This window comes from Dendrobates tinctorius, unplaced genomic scaffold (assembly GCF_039654945.1).
Source record: "Dendrobates tinctorius isolate UK_male_01 unplaced genomic scaffold, ASM3965494v1 ptg000051l, whole genome shotgun sequence".
Classification (NCBI taxonomy): domain Eukaryota; kingdom Metazoa; phylum Chordata; class Amphibia; order Anura; family Dendrobatidae; genus Dendrobates; species Dendrobates tinctorius.
The window spans coordinates 27375776-27398287 of record NW_027361719.1 but is presented as its reverse complement, the minus strand read 5'-3'; the positions used below and the strand labels follow the sequence as shown (position 1 = coordinate 27398287).

The 22512-nt window shown below is 40.6% G+C and overlaps 1 protein-coding gene across 7 annotated transcripts in view; it reads left to right on the top strand.

Annotated features, from left to right (window-relative positions):
• RBMS2 (RNA binding motif single stranded interacting protein 2) overlaps window positions 1–22512 on the top strand; it is a 157834-nt gene that overhangs the window by 78418 nt on the left and 56904 nt on the right. For all 7 annotated transcript variants that reach the window (XM_073576909.1, XM_073576913.1, XM_073576912.1 and 4 more), the window contains exon 2: window positions 10097–10269. In XM_073576909.1, the coding sequence (XP_073433010.1) occupies window positions 10097–10269 (173 nt within the window). The remainder of the gene's footprint in view (window positions 1–10096; window positions 10270–22512) is intronic.

Sequence of the window (22512 nt, the reverse complement as noted above, 5' to 3'; positions counted from 1 at the left end):
GAGATGACTTATCTGCCAATAAGGCTGAGTGCAGACGGAGTTTTGAGCCCTGCCGATTTTTCCGTGCAGAATGGAAGAAAACCGCAGGTCAAATAACCTGCATTTTTCCTGCGGATTTCTTCCATTTTTCACGCGGTTTTCATGCGGTTTTTGTGCGGTTTTCCATTGCGGTCTTCCCCCTGCGGATTTGGTAACAGGGGAGATAGAAAACCGCACAAAAGAAGCAACATGCTGCGGATTTTGTACCGCAGGAAAACCGCGCGGAAAAATCCGCAGCGTCTGCACAGCGTTTTTTTTTTTTCATTCATTTTAAAGGTACTGTACATCACAATGCGGATATGCAACGTTTCTGCGCGGTAAAATCCGCTGCGGAAACGCTGCAAATCTGCATCGTGTGCACATGGCCTAAGGGCGTAGAAGGATGTCCTATATCATCCTCTTGTATCAAGTATACTGTCTCCATGTGTACACATATACTGTATATACAGCAGTTCTGGTAATGTTCTGTGTGCAGCGCTATTATATGTGTTGCTGTAGACTTGGCTTTGGTTAGGACACGGGACACCGACACTGCAGCTACAGAAACAGCTGACCCTTGCAGTTCCTGACGTAATGATTTCTGATTTTACGACGTTACAGAGGCAACATTCAAAATACAGCTCACGACGAGCCAAGCCAAGTGTAGTTATCAAACAGTGAGCCCATAGTGTCCACATTTTCACTGTGTGGCACTAGTATGTGAGTCCGCTAGCTGTACACACTGTCATTTGGCAAGCCATGTAATGTAGTCTTTTTCTTGCACACTGTGTCCCATGCCATAAATGTGTGATCGGGGGAGATCCCACCGCCAGGATCCTCACAATCAGCAGGAGAAGGGGCACCGCTCCGGCTTGGCTACACTGTGTCAACCCTTTGGTCTCTTAAGTTAGGCTGAGTAGATACTAAGGGCCTGATTCATTAGAGGGGTTGTCCAGACTAAAACGACAAGTCTGCAGTCACTCTGTGTAACTGCAGACTTGTGCAGCCTCACAGTACGCTCTGCACGCTGTGAGGATTTTGCGATGTCAGTGCTGGGAATGGTGGTCATATGTGGTATGGCCTAATTACACGGGCCGGTGTCAGGCCTATAATGAGCGCTGATTGAGCATATAATAGCCATCCGGCGCTCGTTTCCAGGCCTGTTCACAATGATTGTTCTATCCCAATATATGATCCAAATCAAAAACTGGACATCGCCTGATTATAGGGGACAATGTGCTGCCAATAATGATGAGTTTTGTACATGCATAAAAATCAGATCTCCTAATGAACAAGCTTTTTGCTCATTTACTGGCTGAATCTTTCCTATTAACATATTTGCCAATTGTCAGATCTTGTAAAAGGGCGGCCATTAGAATATGTTATAATCTGTTTTATTAGACAAGGAAATATATTAATATCTTTCTCCTAAGCAGGGGACTTCTTTAATTAAGAGCTATCATATCATCATACTGAAAAAGGATTTTATGAGCGATTGCCTTATCCATATCTCCTTTTCCTAACATGTCCATTATTTCTCATTGAGATGGTCAGTTTTTGCATGACACTAATTAGCATGAAAGTCATGGTGACGAGCAGATGAAGGTCAGCTCCATTGTGAATGTATAGTGGAAATAGAGCTCCCAAGTCCTATAAACAGAGGAAACGACTCAGGCGGCAGCAATGCCCATTGTCTATGATAATGAGAATAATTGGGACGAGCGTGAAAGACTTCATCAGAATCCTGCCCTCCATGTTCTGAATCTCCTGGATCAGGTGCATCTTCAGGTTTCCCCCGGAGGTGAGGGGACAGGTATTCCTGGACCGTGAGACGTAGGGTGAATTGCTGACGGGACGTCTAGGTATATATTTTCGTTCTTATTTTTCAGGTTGAATCCCTCCACGTTGCATATACAAAAGTAGCAGTCGTCACTAAGATTTCGCAGTTCAGGTCATAGGCCCCCGAAACAATAGCTTGTTGTCTTCCCTTTAGACCACTGTCGTAGTTCTTCTACACAACAGAACACACTACATGTGGAGCTCACGACTTGTCCTCATCACCTAGTTTTACACCAAAGTATGCATAATACACTTTTCTAACAAAATCCGTAACGTTCCTTCGTTGTTTGCTCACTACAAAACAACCGCCAATGTAGCCAAAGTTATCTGGTGAATTACGACACCCCCTTGTAGCCATTTTGATCACGTTATATACAGAAGCTTAATTCACCACAACCACTAAATACTGAAAGGAATCATGGTAAGCGCACCGCCACACTCTAATGAACCCTTTGCTCCCCATAGCAACCAATCACGGTGCAGCTTTCAGTTCTTATACCACAGAGGTAAAATGAAAGCTGTGCTCTGATTGGTTCCTATGAGCACCGCCACACTGTAATGAACTGTGACTAAAAAAAATTATCTGTCTTTACCTCCCATAACGGCCAAACACAGTGCAGCATTCAGTTCTTATACTGCTGAGGTAAAATTAAAGCTGTGCTCTGATTGGTTGCTTTGGGCACCACCACACTGTTATGAACTGTGACTAAACAAAATCTGTCTTTACCGCCCATAACAACCAATCACAGCACGGCTTCATTTCTTATACTGCTGAGGTAAAATGAAAGCTATGCTATGATTGGATGCTATGGACACCACCACAGTCTTTGGAAGCTGGATTTAGAAAATCTTCTCTGCCCACAGCAGCCAATCACAGCACAGCGTCCATTAATTTCTAATCAATCTAATAACGCCAAAAGTCACGCAAGGGGGTCAAAGTATGGTGCAAGAAAAAGCCCATGGAGTCAGTGTTTGTGAAAAAACTGTACATGATGGAATTTTTTAGATATTTTTACTGAGTTTATAAAAATTACCTCATACTTTTCGAACAGTTTTACCCTCGCAGACCTGTGTAATTGTTAATTAGTATAACCACCGACATAAGGAAAGTCTGATAAGAACAGGGAGCATCATGCAACAAGCACCGTAGGAAGTTTGTGAACGCTATCCCATCCCTATGCCGTGTCACATCTGATATTGAGGTGACATTTATTTTGGAGAAATAATTGATAATAAATAAATCTAAGAGTTGTACAGATTTGTGAAACCTATGGGATCGGACAAATGCTAACGTACAGTATTTGCATTTTCCTACATAGGAAATTCTTGGCAGATTACTGTTTCAACGCTGAGATATTCTGCCAAGGAACTTTTTTAAGCATATCCAATAAATGTGATTTCTTAAATCATTGTGTTGCCATAGGTACATGGATAATTAGGCCAAATATTAGTTATTGGTTGTTTTGTCAAAATGTTTTGTTTTAGCCATGGCCAATGTTATATAGAATTGTGAAATATTCCAGATTTAGTCCATGTGTGTGATTCTCTATAGATTATATATGCAATATATAAATACCTATAATATCAGGCAATTAGTGCTTTAGTGGCATTTTAAAGGGGTATTTTAGTAGACTTCCACAGACCCTAAGGCTATGTTCCCACGTTGCAGAAATGCTGCGGAAATTCGCATGCGTTCTTCCCGCGGAAAACAAGCGTTTTGCAAGCGTTTTCCACTTGCGGAATGCTTGCGCTTCCCAAGCGATTAGCATCCTACCTATCACATTTCCAAACGATTAGCATCGCTTGGAAATGTGATAGGTAGGATGTTAAAATAATAAAAAAAAATAAAAAATATTGTTTTTCTCACCTTCCAACGGCCCCCGATCTGCTCTGCGGCGCTCTTGGCATCTTCCTGTCCCAGTAATGCTTTGCGCGAAGGACCTGAGACGACGTCACACTTGCGAGAGTGCGACGTCATGGCGGTCATTCGTGCAAAGCATTACTGGGACCAGAAGATTTCGGGAGTGTGGTGAGAGGCGGGAAGGACTCCGGGGGCCGCCGGGGGTAAGTATATCACTATTTTTTATTTTTATTCTATTTTTGACAGGATTATGGTACCCAGGGCCTGGAGGAGAGTCTCCTCTCCTCCAGGCCCTGGGTACCATCCGCACATGATCCGCTTACTTTGCGCATGGTGGGCATAGCCACATGCGGGAAGTAAGCTATTCTCATGCATTCCTATGGGTGCAGAATCGCAGCGATTCCGCAAAAAGAATGGGCATGCTGCGGATTTTTCTGCTATGCGATTCCGCAGTGGAAAAATCCGCAGCATTAGCACCAGGGCTGTGGAGTCGGTAAGCCAAACCTGCGACTCCGACTCCGACTCCTCAATTTCCCTTACACCGACTCCGACTCCACGACTCCGACTCCCACACATATTGCTTATATTTAAGTGAAAAATTTATTGTAGCACAATGTGAACCTCAGACATTTAATCATTTTTATGATCCAATAATCAAGATATTTATATAGAACAGAATATATATTGGTGTACTACCCGGTTTTCATTCTTTTTGGTACAGATACGATATGGATAGACAGATATGGATAAATGGATAGATAGAGCAGATTTCTAATCTGCTTTTGCTATTGAAAACATTATCTATGAGCTCAAAAACCTTTCAGGTGATGCAGTTTTTTAAAAAGATGATCAGCTTTTGCAGCTGAAAAACGTATCCTCAAAAAACACAGGAAAAACGCTGTGTGTGAATGTAGCCTTAGATCAGGAATAGAACAGCCATTTATAGGACATTTCATAACTTTCCCAAACTCCTATGAAAAAATATTCAGCACATCCTGCATTGAATTACTGTACCCAATTTATTATATATTTTAGGAGTCGGAGTCGGTCCATTTTATACCGACTCCAACTCCGACTCCGACTCCACCAAAATGAGCACCGACTCCACGACTCCGACTCCGACTCCACAGCCCTGATTAGCACAGCATTGCAGAATCCCATAGGATTGCATGGGATGCGTTTTTTTTGCGTTTTCACTGCAATTCAGCAGCAGAAAAATGCCGCAAAAACACAAAAAATCTGCAACGTGTACACACAGCCTAAGAGTATAGAGAAGCCAGCACTGGTTTATCAGTGCATTACCTGGCACAGCGGCTCTCTGGCCCACTGGCGGTATAAGGGAAGTCTGAGCCTACTCACTGGGTTGGGGTTCTGCTTTAATTCCTTGCACATTGAGTGGTCGGTGGCTCATCTGTGCAGGGAAAGTGGATGCAGCACTAAAACCAATGCTTTATTCTTGGGATTGGCGGGGGGTCTCAGAGGTTGTGACTCAATAATGGCCACCACAGTCTAATTGGAAAATTACTTTGGAGCCAGTCACTTGCCATTAGCGTGTTTTTCACATAGGTGTGACTCACATATAGCTTATTATCTCTTATTGATGTGATGTCCTCTGTGTGCAATGGTAACTGAAATTAAAAATTACACATGTCGATATACAGTCATTTTGGATTGGGGTTATGAGCCATTATCTTCCTGAGCCAAATGAATAATTGCTTATTAGAGAATACAAAATTACCAATGAAGAATGACAGAAATGTTTAGTACTGTTTTATTCCATGACCAATCTCTTGTAGAAATGTGGCTTTCTGTGCGTTAGGTGTTAAAGGCTTTGTCTCAGTTTTCTTTAAGAGCGCACCGCTTCTCTGCCCCTCAGTTTCCTGCCGGCTGGGGAGGAGTGCGCTCCTGCAGACTGACAGTCTAGACCAGTGGTATGATTGCGCTGCTGGTCCCACCTGAGTGCTCTCCTTTGCTGCTAGCGGAGGCAGATTTGCTGTATGAGAGAAGGGCAGGGGCCTCGATTTTAGTCAGATTCACCGATCTGGACATTAGAGCAGCAATTGCAGGCCCTAAATTTTTAGCATGCAAGAAGCATGCGTTCCCTGCTTAGGAAACCGGTTACCCTGAGACAGCCAAGATGGCTGAAACCTACACAATAGAGATAGAAATCTCTGCGTTCTTGAGAACAAAATGGATTTTTAACAAGATGTAAATTGCAAAGTTGCTCGTTTTTACAAGCACTAAGTTAGACCCAGTAATGAAGTATAGACAACCCCTATAATAATTAGAGTATTATTATAACTGATGGTTGCTCCATGTAACCAGACCTTTTCTGTTTCTCACTTATTAGATGTAATTGTAACAGTTTATATCACCCAGCTACAGAGCATCAATCATAATGCGCCCTGTAGTTCCTCTGCTGCTGCTCCGATGGATATTACAATTGCAGTACTATTTCTGCATGAAGCTGGTTCACAAAATATGGCTGGACATGTATATTGTGAGCAGATCTGCTCAGTCTAATGTCTTGTGTGTCCTTGGGGTAACCCGGAAAGAATACGTATCTATTGGTAGACTGTAAATCGCTTTATCTTACATGTCACGTCACCCTGTGCTGCTGTGCCCTTGCGCTTTGCATGAGCTTCGCAGCTATCAGCATTGTAAAATCTCATATCATTTATGGTCACCTGGATAAGATGTTTTGTACAGATCACCTAGCACAGCAGCACCGTAACAAAAAAAGATCTTTAGCTTCAGAGCTGAGCTGTCAAATCTCCACAGCCCCACCCACATGGAGCTGCCGAGCAGCGTAAAGTTTGGGAGAACACAGGAGTGAGTGGTGAAAAGAGCTTATACTTCAGAATCATGGTGTGTTTTTTAAGCATGAAAAAGACCTTATACATGTCGAAACATCGCATCCTGTGTATGGCAGAATAAAGATATTTTGAAGCTCATCCCCTGCTGGATGCTGATTTTGGGCCTTGCATCTTCCTAGAGGAGATTGCCCTGATTTGCTCTTTTGTCCTTTGAAGAGCACTGCTAGCTAACCCAACCCTACACACGTCTGATGTCATACTGCTTGATTGTCCTTTACCTGGACTTCAGGGTAGTAATGATTTTTTCCTGTCTACAGAATAGGTAAATATGGCAGAGGTCATTGCCCTTGTTGTCAGGACATTTTCTCTTTGGCCTTGTGAACATGTTCTGGTTTCAATTCTGGTGCAAGGTTTCCTTTAGCACAATTTATGATATATTGGTTTACAAGTTATTAGCTATTTCACCAAAATAATATACTAAGCACAGATTTGCACGTCCGAGAAACAGTCCGTGCTCGAAACGCTAGGCTTGGCCCCTGCTCCGGGTTTCCTGTCCTAAGCTAGCTGCCTCATATGTTTCTATGAAGCAGTAAACTTAGGTCAGGAGATCCATGTTTCACAGTTGTGTGAAGCCGGCTTTAGGGCTTGCTCTGATGAGCATACTTCATGGCCGTGTTCTGTCCAGACACAAAGCTGATAGCATACAAACTGCAGACGGACGAATGCAAGACATTGGGGTAGTTCACATTAGCGTCTTGGTTCTTGCCCGCCGATGGTCCGCGTGTAAACAAACCATAGCATACAGCACTGTGGTCCATTTTCCAGACCAGATTCGCCCAATGGGCACATAAAAAAGGATGCTTTACGGGCAAGGTCCACACAGAATCTGTTATTGGTTGATCCATTCAGCATAGGACACTGTATTTGGTTTTGTGATATAAAAACGAATACCAATCAGTGAGTAAGAATGGAAATACGGTTGACGTACTGATGGCATACGGATGATATTACGTTAGGTTTGTTTGCTGGTATCAGGAAAGTCAGGGAGCTAGCACTGCCTTAAATTACATTGTTTTCATCTTGGACTGAATAGAATAGTAGAAATAAAAAATGATGATATCAACTGGTTTTGCTTTAAAAATTTGTTTCATTGTCTGTTTTGAATTGATATTAGAAGAAATGTAATAGCATGATTAGATCCTTGCAGGTTGTATGTTACATCCATCTTTGTCAGGTCTCTCTACAAACCTTTCCCATTAGATGGCAGTCAGCCGAACAATGGTTCGACCAATCATTCATCGTCAGCCATGTCGGCTCACATACAGAGGAGCAATCGTCCGACTAGAGAGCTGTCTACAGACATGTCTGGCAATGACTTATCTCATTCTATGCAATCAGTATTTCCCCCAACATTCATTTGTACGAGTTGCCATAGATCTAATGTGTATGGGGGCCGTGAGAGCGTGCCTTTTTTTGAGAATGTTCCCCCACTGATTCCGGCATGCAGACAATATGTACATACATAGCACGAACAAGCCTCATATAATGATGTCCAGGTATCTGGAAATTTTGGATTATACGGCTTTTACAAGTCATACAGTTGTGGCCAAAAGTATTGACACCCCTGCAATTCTGTCAGATAATACTCAGTTTCTTCCTGAAAATGATTGCAAACACAAATTCTTTGGTATTATTATCTTTATTTAATTTGTCTTAAATGAAAAAACACAAAAAGAATTGTCCTAAAGCCAAATTGGATATAATTCCACACCAAACATAAAAAAGAGGGTGGACAAAAGTATTGGCACTGTTCGAAAATCATGTGATGTTTCTCTAATTTGTGTAATTAACAGCACCTGTAACTTACCTGTGGCACCTAACAGGTGTTGGCAATAACTAAATCACACTTGCAGCCAGTTGACATAGATTAAAGTTGACTCAACCTCTGTCCTGTGTCCTTGTGTGTACCACATTGAGCATGGAGAAAAGAAAGAAGACCAAAGAACTGTCTGAGGACTTGAGAAACCAAATTGTGAGGAAGCATGAGCAATCTCAAGGCTACAAGTCCATCTCCAAAGACCTGAATGTTCCTGTGTCTACCGTGCGCAGTGTCATCAAGAAGTTTAAAGCCCATGGCACTGTGGCTAACCTCCCTAGATGTGGACGAAAAAGAAAAATTGACAAGAGATTTCAACGCAAGATTGTGCGGATGTTGGATAAAGAACCTCGACTAACATCCAAACAAGTTCAAGCTGCCCTGCAGTCCGAAGGTACAACAGTGTCAACCCGTACTATCCATCAGCGTCTGAATGAAAAGGGACTGTATGGTAGGATACCCAGGAAGACCCCACTTCATACCCCGAGACATAAAAAAGCCAGGCTGGAGTTTGCCAAAACTTACCTGAAAAAGCCTAAAACGTTTTGGAAGAATGTTCTCTGGTCAGAAGAGACAAAAGTAGAGCTTTTTGAGCAAAGGCATCAACATAGAGTTTATAGGAGAAAAAAAGAGGCATTCAAAGAAAAGAACACGGTCCCTACAGTCAAACGTGGTGGAGGTTCCCTGATGATTTGGGGTTGCTTTGCTGCCTCTGGCACTGGACTGCTTGACCGAGTGCATGGTATTATGAAGTCTGAAGACTACCAACAAATTTTGCAGCATAATGTAGGGCCCAGTGTGAGAAAGCTGGGTCTCCCTCAGAGGTCATGGGTCTTCCAGCAGGACAATGACCCAAAACACACTTCAAAAAGTTCTAGAAAATGGTTTGAGAGAAAGCACTGTAGACTTCTAAGGTGGCCAGCAATGAGTCCAGACCTGAATCCCATAGAACACCTGTGGAGAGATCTAAAAATGGCAGTTTGGAGAAGGCACCCTTCAAATATCAGGGACCTGGAGCAGTTTGCCAAAGAAGAGTGGTCTAAAATTCCAGCAGAGCATTGGAAGAAACTCATTGATGGTTACCGGAAGCGGTTGGTCGCAGTTATTTTGGCTAAAGGTTGTGCAACCAAGTATTAGGGTGAGGGTGCCAATACTTTTGTCTGGCCCATTTTTGGAGTTTTGTGTGAAATGATCAATGTTTTGCTTTTTGCTTCATTCTCTTTTGTGTTTTTTCAATTAAGACAAATTAAATGAAGATAATAATACCAAAGAATTTGTGTTTACAATCATTTTCAGGAAGAAACTGAGTATTATCTGACAGAATTGCAGGGGTGTCAATACTTTTGGCCACAACTAATACACCAACTATATGGAGAGAAGACTGTATGCTGTGACTGATACTCTTTAACAATTGCGAAATGTTGGGATTAGCATTGGTCTGACAATGCTGTAACTGTTATTTAGAAACAGTTGATATTAAAAGTTTTCAGTAAAGAGGCATGAAATATTCATGTTTCACAGGCATGGCTGATGGGATTTACACTAAATAAATGAATGACTTCATTTTCCGAGAAATTACGTCAAATGAACTTTTGAATGTAGCCGGAATGTTTCCTGGGTTATGTACTGGTGTTTCTGATCAAAGTCTTCCAATATCTAAAATTTCTCTTTGTATTTGTTTTCCAGCAGACCTATGTTTCGTCAGCACAGCATATGGCACCCCCCAGCCCTAGTAATAGCAGCGGCGGTGGAGAAGGAGGAGGTGGTGGAGGTGGAGAACAGTTGAGTAAAACCAACCTGTACATCAGAGGTCTTCATCCCAGCACCACGGACCAGGACCTGGTGAAGCTGTGCCAGCCGTAAGAAGCATTTATATTAGTTTTTGATTAGTTTTAAAATTATCATCATATAGAGAGAAAATTATCTTTTCCTTGACTTCCATTGATGATTCTTGTAATATCTATAGGTCTTGTAATAGACTCCTAAAAGTTAAAGGTAAGACATAAATATGAATTAGAAATAAAATATCAAATAACACGGGATTATAAGATTTGTATGATAAGTGTCTTGGAAGTTATCTTTATACTTGTACACTGTAGTAGCCATACTGATCAGAACGTACGTAATCAATGACTGATGAATATTGATTATCTTCTTACAATGGTATTTAATAAGGGATGAGATATATCAGGCATAACGTGTTCAGTTCTTGAAGTTGATGTCTTGGAAGCAGAAGAAATGGGCAAATATCAGGAGCGGAGTGACTTTGGCAAACACTAACTTTCGATAGTTAGGTGTCTGGGCAAGAATACTTTTAGCTATACAGTGGCTAATACCTACCAAAAATAGCCCTAGGAAAGACAACTCAAAGACAACTCAACAAACTGGTCGCAGGGTCATGTATGCCCAATGTTCATGCCAATTTGATTAAGCATGTGCAGAATCTGCTGAAAGACCAAGTCTGGTTCCTGGAGGCCTCACCTCTTTACCTAGACAAATTAAAAGATAGGCTGCAAGAAACTAGTGTCACCACAGGTCCCCTTCAGAGTTATTGTGGGGTTTATACCTGAACAATTAGTGGCACGAGGGGAACCATCACAACATTAGACAGCTTATGATATGGCCGATTGTTGTATATTTTGCTGAGCCATAAAAGCACTGTCAGCTTGTTTCTTTTTTGGGCTGCTTGTATTCCCTTTTAGATGGACTCCTTCCCAGTTTTCTGCTGCCTTGTGGACAGTAACAACTTGACATTTGGCCCAATCCATTGCCATGCACTAATGAGAATAAAAACCTCAAAACAAGCTGTTTTTCTCGGCATTTGCCCATCCTGTGTGGATCATTGATGCCAGTCTGGAGCCTGGTGGCAGTGGGTTGGACTCCAGTTTATTTTTAACTGTTGCTTTTGGGATTTTTAGGAACGAGAAGAGCACATATCTACTGGAAATAACACAGATCTTTAGATCTTAGATTTAGCGATGCCTGAAAATAATCTGCTATTTTCCAAAGTATTTTTGCTATCAAAGTGTTTTATTGGGATTTTAATATATGAAAATGGGTTACGAATTTTAGAGGCTTACATTAATAATGACAACGACTATGGAAGACTAGGAAGGAGGCAGAGCGGTTAGGCTGTGTTCACACACAGCGTTTTTTTCACGGTTTTTCCCGCGGATTTACCAAAAAATCAGCGGGGAAAACGCGAAAAAGAAGCTTCCCATTCATTTCTATGCATTTTGCACTTTTTGTGCACATTGATGCGTTTTTTACTGCGAAAAAAACGCATCGCGGTAAAAAAACACAGCATGCTCATTAATTTCGCGTTTTTTTCTGAGTTTCTGGCTTTTTCCATGTGTCTAGAAACCACGCGGAAAAAAATGCGCAAAAATCGCTGTGAAAACGCGCAGAAAAAAACGCACGGTTTCTGGGAAGGGAGTCCTGTTTTTCAGCAGAAAATTTCTGCTACGTGTGCACTTAGCCTTAGGCTGTGTTCACACACAGCGTTTTTTTAGCGGTTTTTACCGCGGTTTTCACTATAAAACCGCTATAAAACCGCTAAAAATAAGGTGCACAGTCATTTCTATGCATTTTGCACTTTTTGTGCACATTGATGCGTTTTTTACCGCGAAAAAACCGCATCGCGGTAAAAACCGCAGCATGCACATTAATTTTGCGTTTTTTTCCGCAGTTTAGGCTTCTCCCATGCTTTTAGAAACCGCTGCGGTAAAAAACGCATCAAAACCTCGTAAAAACCGCCGCGGAAAAATAGGTGCGGTTTCTGGGAAGGGATTCAGGTTTTTGTGCAGAAATTTTCTGCAACGTGTGCACATACCCTTACTCTGGAGCTGGACTTCAACTGATCCCTGCCACAGTATTTTGAGAGAAAGTCTAATAAAACCTGGACTTAAGGTGGTTTTACACATAGCGATATCGCTAGCAATATCGCTGAAACGTCACTGATTTTGTGACGTTATAGCGATATTGCTAGCAATATCGCTATGTGTGATACATACCTCCGACCGGCTCCCCCGCTGTCCGTCGCTGATCGCGCGAGATCGGGCGGCTCCATTTCTCGTCGTCAGCTTCCTGCTGGGCTTCCTGCTGTGTGAGACGAGCGACGCTGGACGCAGGCGGGAAGACGCCAGGATCGCTGAGTGTGAAAGGTGAGTATCGTGCGCTGCGTCGCTGCTGCATCGCTGTGAGGTCTTTCTGTTTGGCAGCTCACTAGCGATCATTTAGCGATGCACCAGCGATCATGACCGGGTCGTATCGCTGGTCGGATCGCTGGTGCATCGCTAAATGTAAAAGGGCCTTTACTCTCAACCTGGGTAGGGCTGTTTAGGGAATGACAAAATCTGTAATTTGACACAAAAGTGTCCTATAGATGTGCGGCTCTTTGGATGATCACTGCTTTAGATTGTGTTCCTGAAAGTAAATGTTCTTCCCTGTAGAAATTCTTAGACAGAATTTGGAAATCTAGTCTGAATTTTCCGAAACAATTTTTATCATACAATGTTGCTTGAAGAAACATGCGTGTTTTGTTTTAGAAAATTACCAAAAATCGTAAGAAGCTTACTGTAGATGCGAGTTGTTTTAACTCTACTACATGAGGACGTCTTCTGAAGAGTTTGATGGGACAGGTCTTCTAGCCATATGTGTATCTGATGTCAGCCAACTGCTAATAGTTATTTCCATTTGCTGTATAGTCAGTATGTTTTCCAATCTGGTGCGTCTGTCAGAAAAGTAATTGGAAAAGCTAGAAATGATCTCACTTATAATAGTCATTATCTATGAGCATGTATACTGTATATATGGATCTTGGCCACTACGACCTCCAATACCTACCACAAAATGTAATGCAAATAATATTGCTTTTACATAAGAAAAATGAATCATACTGAGAAGATAATTTTGTGGATGGTGTTTTTGTTGCACTGAATATTTTATTGTTCACAGATAAAAAGAGATAAAAAGCTTGTTCTATTGTAGAAAAAAAGTGCTAGAATAACTCAAACTTTTATTTTAGTGGTCTCACCAGCCAGAAGGAGATGCCTGCACTTGACCACCCATACCAAAATGTATAATATTGTTGAATTTATCTCTCATTTGTCCTTAAACCCCAATATAACATTAACATTAGTACAAATATACTTATATTCCTGGACTAATAATACTGCAAAAAAATACAACAATTTGTAAAACCCAAGGGTAATGATCAAAGGTTCTGGTCTCTAATGATGTACACCATGAATGTGTCAGGGACTGACATCAGATCTTAAAGTGATAAAAAAGAAACAGAGCACAAGTAGACAAAAATAGGGAAAAAGCCAATAACAGATATGGAATTATAGGAACCTTTAATCACCCTCACTTCAATCAGAGAATTTTTTAATGTTAAAGGGTTTGTGTCAAATTTTGACATCAGGATATCCAGAAGCTAGGGAATAACTTTCTGAACTCTGGCTCCCCCACCGACACTGAGAACAGGAAACGTATCTCCAATTTGTAGCACTAGTGGGAGAGTTTTCTTATCCAGAGGAAAAATCATGTGCACATTTGTAGCATTTAATGTAGTGAAGAGGAAAAGTAATTTGGAATAATGTAATGCCCAATAATCCTTAGGCCACAACTTAATTGCTGATTTCACAATGTGAACGGCTAAGTGGTAGTATTGGACAAGCTGAAGATTGGCGTTCGGATCTGAGAGAGTATTTTTTTTTTCATGATAACCTGGAAATGATCAATATGTTGAAACTGATATGTAAAGTACACAGCAAAACAACATTGCTCCCACGTGTGACCTTGGCTGGCGTGTAGAAATCTTTTGAAAACCTTATTTATCTTCAGTAGAGATGACTAAGGCTGAGCCTTACTAGAACTGTTCCGGATAATCACTTGCTTTATGCTGTATAGTACTATTATAATTTATTATGCTTTGCTTATATAGCACCATCATATTCCACAACATTTCATAGACTTCATCATCACTGTCCCCTTTGGGGCTCACAATTCCAAATTCCCTATCAGAATGTATTTGGAGTGTGGGAGGAAACCCATGCAAACACGGGATGAACAGAGACACCAGTTGTAGATGTTATCCTTTTTAGGATTTTAGCCCAGGACCCCAGCGCTGCAAAGCAACGGGGCTAACCACTGATCCACCGTGCTGCCTTTTTACTGGTTTTTATCCATGTACTATATCATCAAAATGTGTAGGTGTTAGGAAAGGAAAGTAATACTACAACCATATACTAGTGTCAGTAACAATGGTGTGAGAATAATAAAACAACCATTAAAATTGCAAAAAAAGTAAATAAAAATTGCAAGGATCTTAAATAGGCAGAAAGTGTGGGTGTGCAATGGTGGTTGTAGCTTCATGATATAAAGTCATAGTGGAGAGTAGACTGGAGTGCTTAAAGTATATACTAAGCAAAGAAGAAGAATTAAAAAGCACAGGAGGAAGCTTGGATGAATGAGGGGAAGGAGGCTCAATAGAACGACGTGGTGGTCCACTTTACCCTAAAACATTGAAGGAGGGAAAAAGAATGACGTGATTTTCCCAATTTTCCTCCAACATAGCTTGAACATGATCTATATAATGTTTGTGTAAAGAATTATACAGTTGGTTCTCCAGGGCCCAGCCTCTGGTGAAGACAAGGCCTTCATATTTAAATCCTCTCAGCATCAAGTTTGAAGTTAAAGGGGTTATAAGGGACAACACGTCAATAGAGCAGCCTTCCTCATCGGCTCTGTGGACAGGATGTGACTGACGATGTCATATTGAGTGACAGCTGGCTCTTGCAGTTAGGCAAGAGAGTTGGTTGTCAATCAGCATGACATCTGCAGTCTCAACCCATTAACAATGCAGGGGAAGAGAAGCGGCTACATTGTTAACGTGACATCACCTGAAGCCACAGAATCGCCAGCAGAAGTGGTGCATCATTGCTGTGAGCTGGCAGAGATAGTCACTAGGCAGAACAGGTAGGTAGTTAGTAGCTACCTGCCTATAAATTCTCAGGTCCATAAGAAAAAATAAACTATTACAGGAAAACCCTGTTCAAGGTTTTCAGCTTTGTACAATTCTTTCATGTTAGAAGAGTCCCTTGATAATAAACTGATCAAAGTGCCTCCCTGCTGACACTCCTGACAGAGAAGTCCCTGCTCTCCATCTAACCCCTTACATGACAGCCCATTCATACCCCCTGATTTGTGAGCGCACAGTACCAATAGTTTGTCAGTAGCAGCTGTAGGCCTCCTCAAGACCCATTTCTTTGTCTTGCTTGTGCTCAAGCCCTGTTGGATCCTTACAGTATCCTGCTACACCAAACTATTGCATTATAGTGTGCACATGATCAAGCGATCCAAGGTTCAAGTTCCCCTAGAGCAGGGATTTCAAATACACAGAGAGCCAGAATTAAAAGCTTGAACAACGTTGCAGGCTGACCTTGATATTTATTAAAAAAAAAAGTCTACAATTGAGGAAGTTTTTCCTTATCATTAAATGTAACATTGAACTTTGCATATGGAAACAAACTTAAATGGCCCCACAAAGTGCTTCATGCAGTAAAATGACCCCACAATATCTCCATACATGGGGTACCTGTGTATATTTACTAGCTACTATGCACTTTTTACGTATAGGGACAGGTTTCACCAGGATGTGCTAATTGATACTATTGTGCATTTATTATTCTATTTACCATGGATGTTCATGATGATTCATGATGTGTGAGTCATGATGTATGACCCTGTTTCCTGGGTTTGACTATGCATCTTGTCACTTTATTTTATTGCTATTTTATATTCATACCCTAATAAAATGTACCGTATGCATTGTTTTACTACACTAATCAGATGCTCCTCATTCTCATATTTCTTAATAGATCTCCATACAGTATAATGGGCCCACTTTCTGCTCCATACAGTATAATGGCCCCACATAGTGCTCCATATGATATAATGACCCCACATAGTGCTCCATACAGTATAATGGCCCCACATAGTGCTTCATATGATATAATGACCTCACATAGTGCTCCATACAGTATAATGGCCTCACATAGTGCTCCATATGATATAATGACCCCACATAGTGCTCCATACAGTATAATGGCCTCACATAGTGCTCCATATGATATAATGACCCCACATAGTGCTCCATACAGTATAATGGCCCCACATAGTGCTCCATATGATATAATGACCCCACATAGTGCTCCATGCAGTATAATGGCCCCACATAGTGCTCCATATGATATAATGACCTCACATAGTGCTCCATACAGTATAATGGCCTCACATAGTGCTCCATATGATATAATGACCCCACATAGTGCTCCATACAGTATAATGGCCCCACATAGTGCTCCATATGATATAATGACCTCACATAGTGCTCCATACAGTATAATGGCCTCACATAGTGCTCCATATGATATAATGATCCCACATAGTGCTCCTTACAGTATAATGACCCCACATAGTGTTCCATACAGTATAATGACCCCACATGGTGTTTCTACAGTATAATGCACCCTACATAATGCTCCATACAGTATAATAGGCCCCAGTTAAAAAAAAACCTCTCACCTCTACCTGTTCCCCTGCCCTCTGGTCTTTTCATGGTGTATTCAGATCCTCTGCACAACTTGGTACAGCTGCATGTTGTAATGATGTCATTGCACTCACTGCACTGAAACGTTAGACACAGAGGGGTAATGATTAGAGAGGGATGCTATAGTTGTAAGGCCACAGTCACACATTCAGTATTTGGTCAGTATTTTCCCTCTGTATTTGTAAGCCAAAATCAGGAGTGTGTGATAATTCAGAAGTGGTGTCTTGTTTTGTATTATACGTTTCCTCTGATTGTTCCTCTCCTGATTTTGCTTACAAATACTGATGTAAAATACTGACCAAATACTTAACATGTGAATGTGGCCAAAGTACGGTACCCGCCCATCATCGCTGGCCAAATATACAAAAAATGTTGAAAAAAAGTTTTAAAATAAATCAATAAAAGTTATCCCCCCCCCCTTCCCATTCTGTTATTAAAAAAAATTATGATAACAATAAACATATTTGATATGTCCATGTTGGTAAACGTCTGACAATTAAAAATTTAACATTATCTCCCGAATTAAATAAACTTCCAGAAGTGCAGAATTTGATCAACAATCTGCCTTCGAAAATGGAGCAAAACAACAGAACAAAAAGTGGCACGTACCCCAAAAAGCTTTCAATAAAAACTATGTTGAGAGAATAATAATGGGTCTGAGAAAAATATGATGGAAACCAAAGTTAAGGCACTACTCCGGGATTTTTATTTGAGCGCTGGAGTGGTGCCACTAATGTAAGTTCACTGCCCTAGTATTAAACTCACCAGACTCTGTCTTCGGCTGTTCCCGACCACACTCCAGTCCCACACCGCCTTCTTGTGACTGCAACTTTTGACTGACCGGAAGTCAGAGATAGCGGTCACAAGCTCTCATTGTAAGTCTATGAGACTCGTTCTGGCCTTGTTCTGGCTCTCATAGACGTACATTAAGTTGTGACTTCTGGATCGTCCTCTAACACTGGAGCGATCTGGCAAGACACAAACTTCTGGAAACCAACCGGAACGGCGCTGTTCACAGATGAAGACGGTAACAGCAGCTGATAATACTAGGGGCCAGAAAAATAGATTAGTGACACCACTCCAGTGGTGAAATAAAAAAAAAAATCCAAAAAACCTATAAAACCCTTTTTTGAATGCCATAACTGTACAGACCTACAGAATAAAGTTAGCTGGACGTTTTTACTTATAACTGAACACTGTAAAATTGAGAGCCAAGCAACAGAGGTAGGATTGGGGATTTTATTTTTACTATTCGACACTACAGAGAATATTTTTCCCTATTTTCAATGCATTCATTGCAGTTCATACATTTAAGGGTATTCAAAACTTGTGCTGCAAAATCCTGTTCTCCTATGGCTATATTGAAATAAAAAAGTTATGGCTCTTGGAGGAAAGGAATGAATAAAGTGTAAAAAAAACAAACAAAAAAACTAAAGAATGTTGAACTCAAGAAATGAATGTTGATTGGATGAAAATTTGTAAATATTTAGAGTTTATTTGCCCTAGTTATTTAGGATTAATTTAGTTACCTATGTTTTGTAACTATAATTATTCATGTAAAATTCTGACTTATATTCTTAATAAAAATGTAGAGCTTTGAATAAGAGAAAGGCCGAGCATTTGTGTCTGGGTGTACGACTTATACTGAATGGGTTCTTAATCTGTAGCTCCATGAAATATGTATCCATACATTTACACACATAATTATACATTTACAGCATCACGAGGAGGAGGAGGAGTTAGAGGAGGGAGACGGAGGGGGAGCAACTTCTGCCTCGTAACCTCATTTCACCCCAGTCAAGGAATGCAGTGTACATCCCCTGAGCCCCAAGGAGATCTGCACATGTCGCCCACAGACTAAGAGAATGTTGTTTGGATGAAGCAAGATGTTTGTAGGGGGAGAGCTGGCCAGATGGGAAAGTGTTTGATTCCAGTATTCAGCTAGTAGTGTAAGAAACTGCAGCGCTGACGAGGTTCAGATGGCACAAACTCCGCGTATCACAGATCATTATTCTTACTACAGACACAGCCACTATGTGCAGCTTGTCATTCTTCATCATTGTATCTTTATTCTATAATTGGTACATACGACCCAAGAATCCACATGAAAGTTGCTACATATGTTTATATAATATTTGTATTATTAATATTTGTTACTCTTTTTTTTGTGTGATTTTGTTTTTAATGTTAAATTATTAATATTTTTAAGAATATTATTTGTATCTTTTTTTGTTACAATTTCTGCCACTTCTACTTTTAGATACTTAGCTCCTTTTTTCCCATTGCAATATTTTCATCATATAGAAGGAATATATAACCTAGGTTACTAAAAAAAAAAAAATTATGAATAATATTTTTAAGGATATTCTTTGCATTTTTTGTTACAATTTTCACCACTTCTACTTTTAGATACTTAGCTAAGAACTGATAGCTCCTTTTTTTATCCCATTGCGATATTTTCTTCATATGGAAGGAATGTATATCCTAGGCTCCAGTGTTCAGTGGAACTGACCCTGTAAATGAAAACACGGAGTATACTATTACAAAGTGTAGAAAGTCTTTGTTTGCATATGGAAGGCAATAAATTATGCTATTTTCCCAGCTTTATTATTTCCACCATCTCATGTTTTGCGGAATGCTACCTGAGATATATGAAATTTCCCTTACTTGTGAGCACAGACGATGTAATGTATGTAATGTCGGCATCCACATTGTGCCTGTCATCAGCGAGCTGTGCTGTGACTCAATTTGGTATACTATGAGGAATTTAGAGCAGTTATTTGTTTACATTTCCGGCAAAATATTGCAGTTGATTACACCATATAAGGTTTTAGATAATTTCCCATGATCCCTTTAAATAAACAAACCCATTTTGTGATTAGATTAAAGATACTATTTTTTGTGCAAAAAAATACATTGCATTATTTACCGTATCTTGTACAGCCTATAGTATACTATTCTATATTCCGGAGATGCGTCCACAATTCTGAGCATTTCAAAACTCTGCAGGCTTAAAGGGGCTGTCTGGAGGCATAAAAACATGACAATTATGATATAAAAGGAAAGCACTTACTAATTAGCTTCCATTAAGATATTAATTCATTAATACATTTAATTATTAAATAATGATCGTTTTGTGAATGGAAGTAATTGCTCTAGTACATCAAAATGTCTGCCACCTTGCTACACTGACATAAACTTGTCGTAGAATGTTAAAAGCAGAATGAGTTAAAAGGTCCATGATCATGTGTTACTAGTAGGATGCAACATTCATGTGAGAGTGGATATTCTTGTCTAATACTGAAGATACCAGGGTGTTGAGGTAAGAAGAGGCTGCTCACACTGCTGTCCCCTTTAGCTTTATGATCTAATACTATAGTTAGCACAAGTACTGGATTAAAAAGTGGTTGCTTACACTGCTGTCCACTTTCTGATTGAATAATGGAGTTAACACAACTGCTGAGGTAAGAAATGGCCACTCACACTGCTGTACACTCTTTGTTTCTGATCTAATACTGGAAAAAACACGAGTGCTGAGGTAAGAAGAGGCTTCTCACACTGCTGTCCAACCTGTCCTAATCTAATTCTGGAGATACTAGAAGTGCTGAAATAATAAGAGGCTGCTCACACTACTGTTCAACCTGTTTTTCTGATCTAATACTGGACTTACCAGGGGTGCTGCTGTGAGAATAGACTGCTCACATTACTTTTCACCCTGCCTTTCTCATTGAATACTGTTGATAGTAGGGGTGCTGAGGTAATAAGAGGCTGCTCACACTGCTGTCCACCCTGTCTTTCTGATCTAATACTGGAGATATCAGGGGTGCTGAGGTAAGAGACTACTCATATTTCTGTGCACCCTGTCTTTCTGATCTAATACTGGAGATATCAGGGGTGCTGAGGTAAGAGACTACTCATATTTCTGTGCACCCTGTTTTTCTGATCTAATACTGGAGATATCAGGGGTGCTGAGGTAAGAAGAGTCTACTCATATTTCTGTGCACCCTGTTTTTCTGAACTAATACTGGAGATAACATAAGTGCTGTGGTAAGAAGAAGCTGCTCACACTTCTGTCCACCCTGTCTGTCTGATCTAATACTGGAGATGCCAGGGGGTACTGAGGTAAGAAGAGGCTGCAAGTACGGATGTCTGCCCTCTCTTTCTGATCTAATACTGGAGATAATAGAAGTGCTGTGGTAAGAAGAGGCTGCTCACACTCCTGTCCACACTGTCTTTCTGAATGTTGAGCTGCTGCTGTGACCTGGAGATATCTTCACAGTATGGTATAGGTTATCTCCAGGTCACAGCAGCGGAGCTTCTTACTACACGTGCTCATAGGTACCTGTTCTATTAACATTGTTGAACAGATTTCTGTCTGTGTGCTAAGATGGCAGCTATTATAATGTACTACAATGGTTACATCCAAGTTTAAACGCGTATGAGTGAGTGTTTTCTCTGGTGATTTGCATCCTGTAGCGTTTACACCAGGAAATAAATAGTGATCTTATGCAAAGATGGGCATACATCACCCACACACTGGGCACAATGTTTATGCAGTGCGTACATACTGCACCCATGGTACATACAATTCGGACATGTATTTTTTTAAATCTGTTTCTTGTTGCTTTTATAGCACCACCATTTTCCGCAGTGATGTACAGAGATCGTTACCATTTACATCAGTCCCGGTCCCATATGGGACATACGATGTAAACGTACTATCTCAGTCACATTGGTACACACTAGGCATAATTTTGTTAGAAGACAATAAACCAGTCATCATGATTTATTTTAAATTGCTGTAAATCCAGTGACCCAGTTGACTATTTTTCCTTTAACAGAAACTCAGAACTGCTGTAAATATAGGTGGTTAGAGATTAATGTTATAATTGTGACAATTACATACACGCATATATAATAGGGCAAATTTCATAGGAAGCCGATTAGCCTATTAGTATGTTTTCACCTCTTACACCGACTACTCACACTGTAATGAGTATTAGGCTAAGTGCTCACTGTGTCTGTGCACTTAGCAACAGAATGCATTGGGAGCTTTTCCCGACGTATACCGTAACGTTCCCATAGGCCACCCATTCACCAAATGGAGGCCAGAATTGTTTTGTTTCATCCATTGTCGGGCAGGTATGTGTCTGCATATTGTTTGTTTTAGGTGTGTACATACTTAGTTTATGGCCACTGTCGGGCGTATACTCTCATAAAGTACCTATATGTTTTTTTTGCGGTGGCTGTTTGTATAGGAAAGCATAATCTGCTGCTTTTTCCTAATCAGTAAAACAAATGGTTTATTGAAGCATAACAACCAAAATGGGGATGAAAAAAAACACTCTTCTGGCACCCATTTGATGAATGAGGGTTTATGGGAACTTTACAGCATACGCTAGGAAGAGCAGACTATGTTTTCCTGTACAGAAGACCTTTGCAAGAAACGTATATCATGCACTATACTTTTTGTTTGCAATTGGACCAT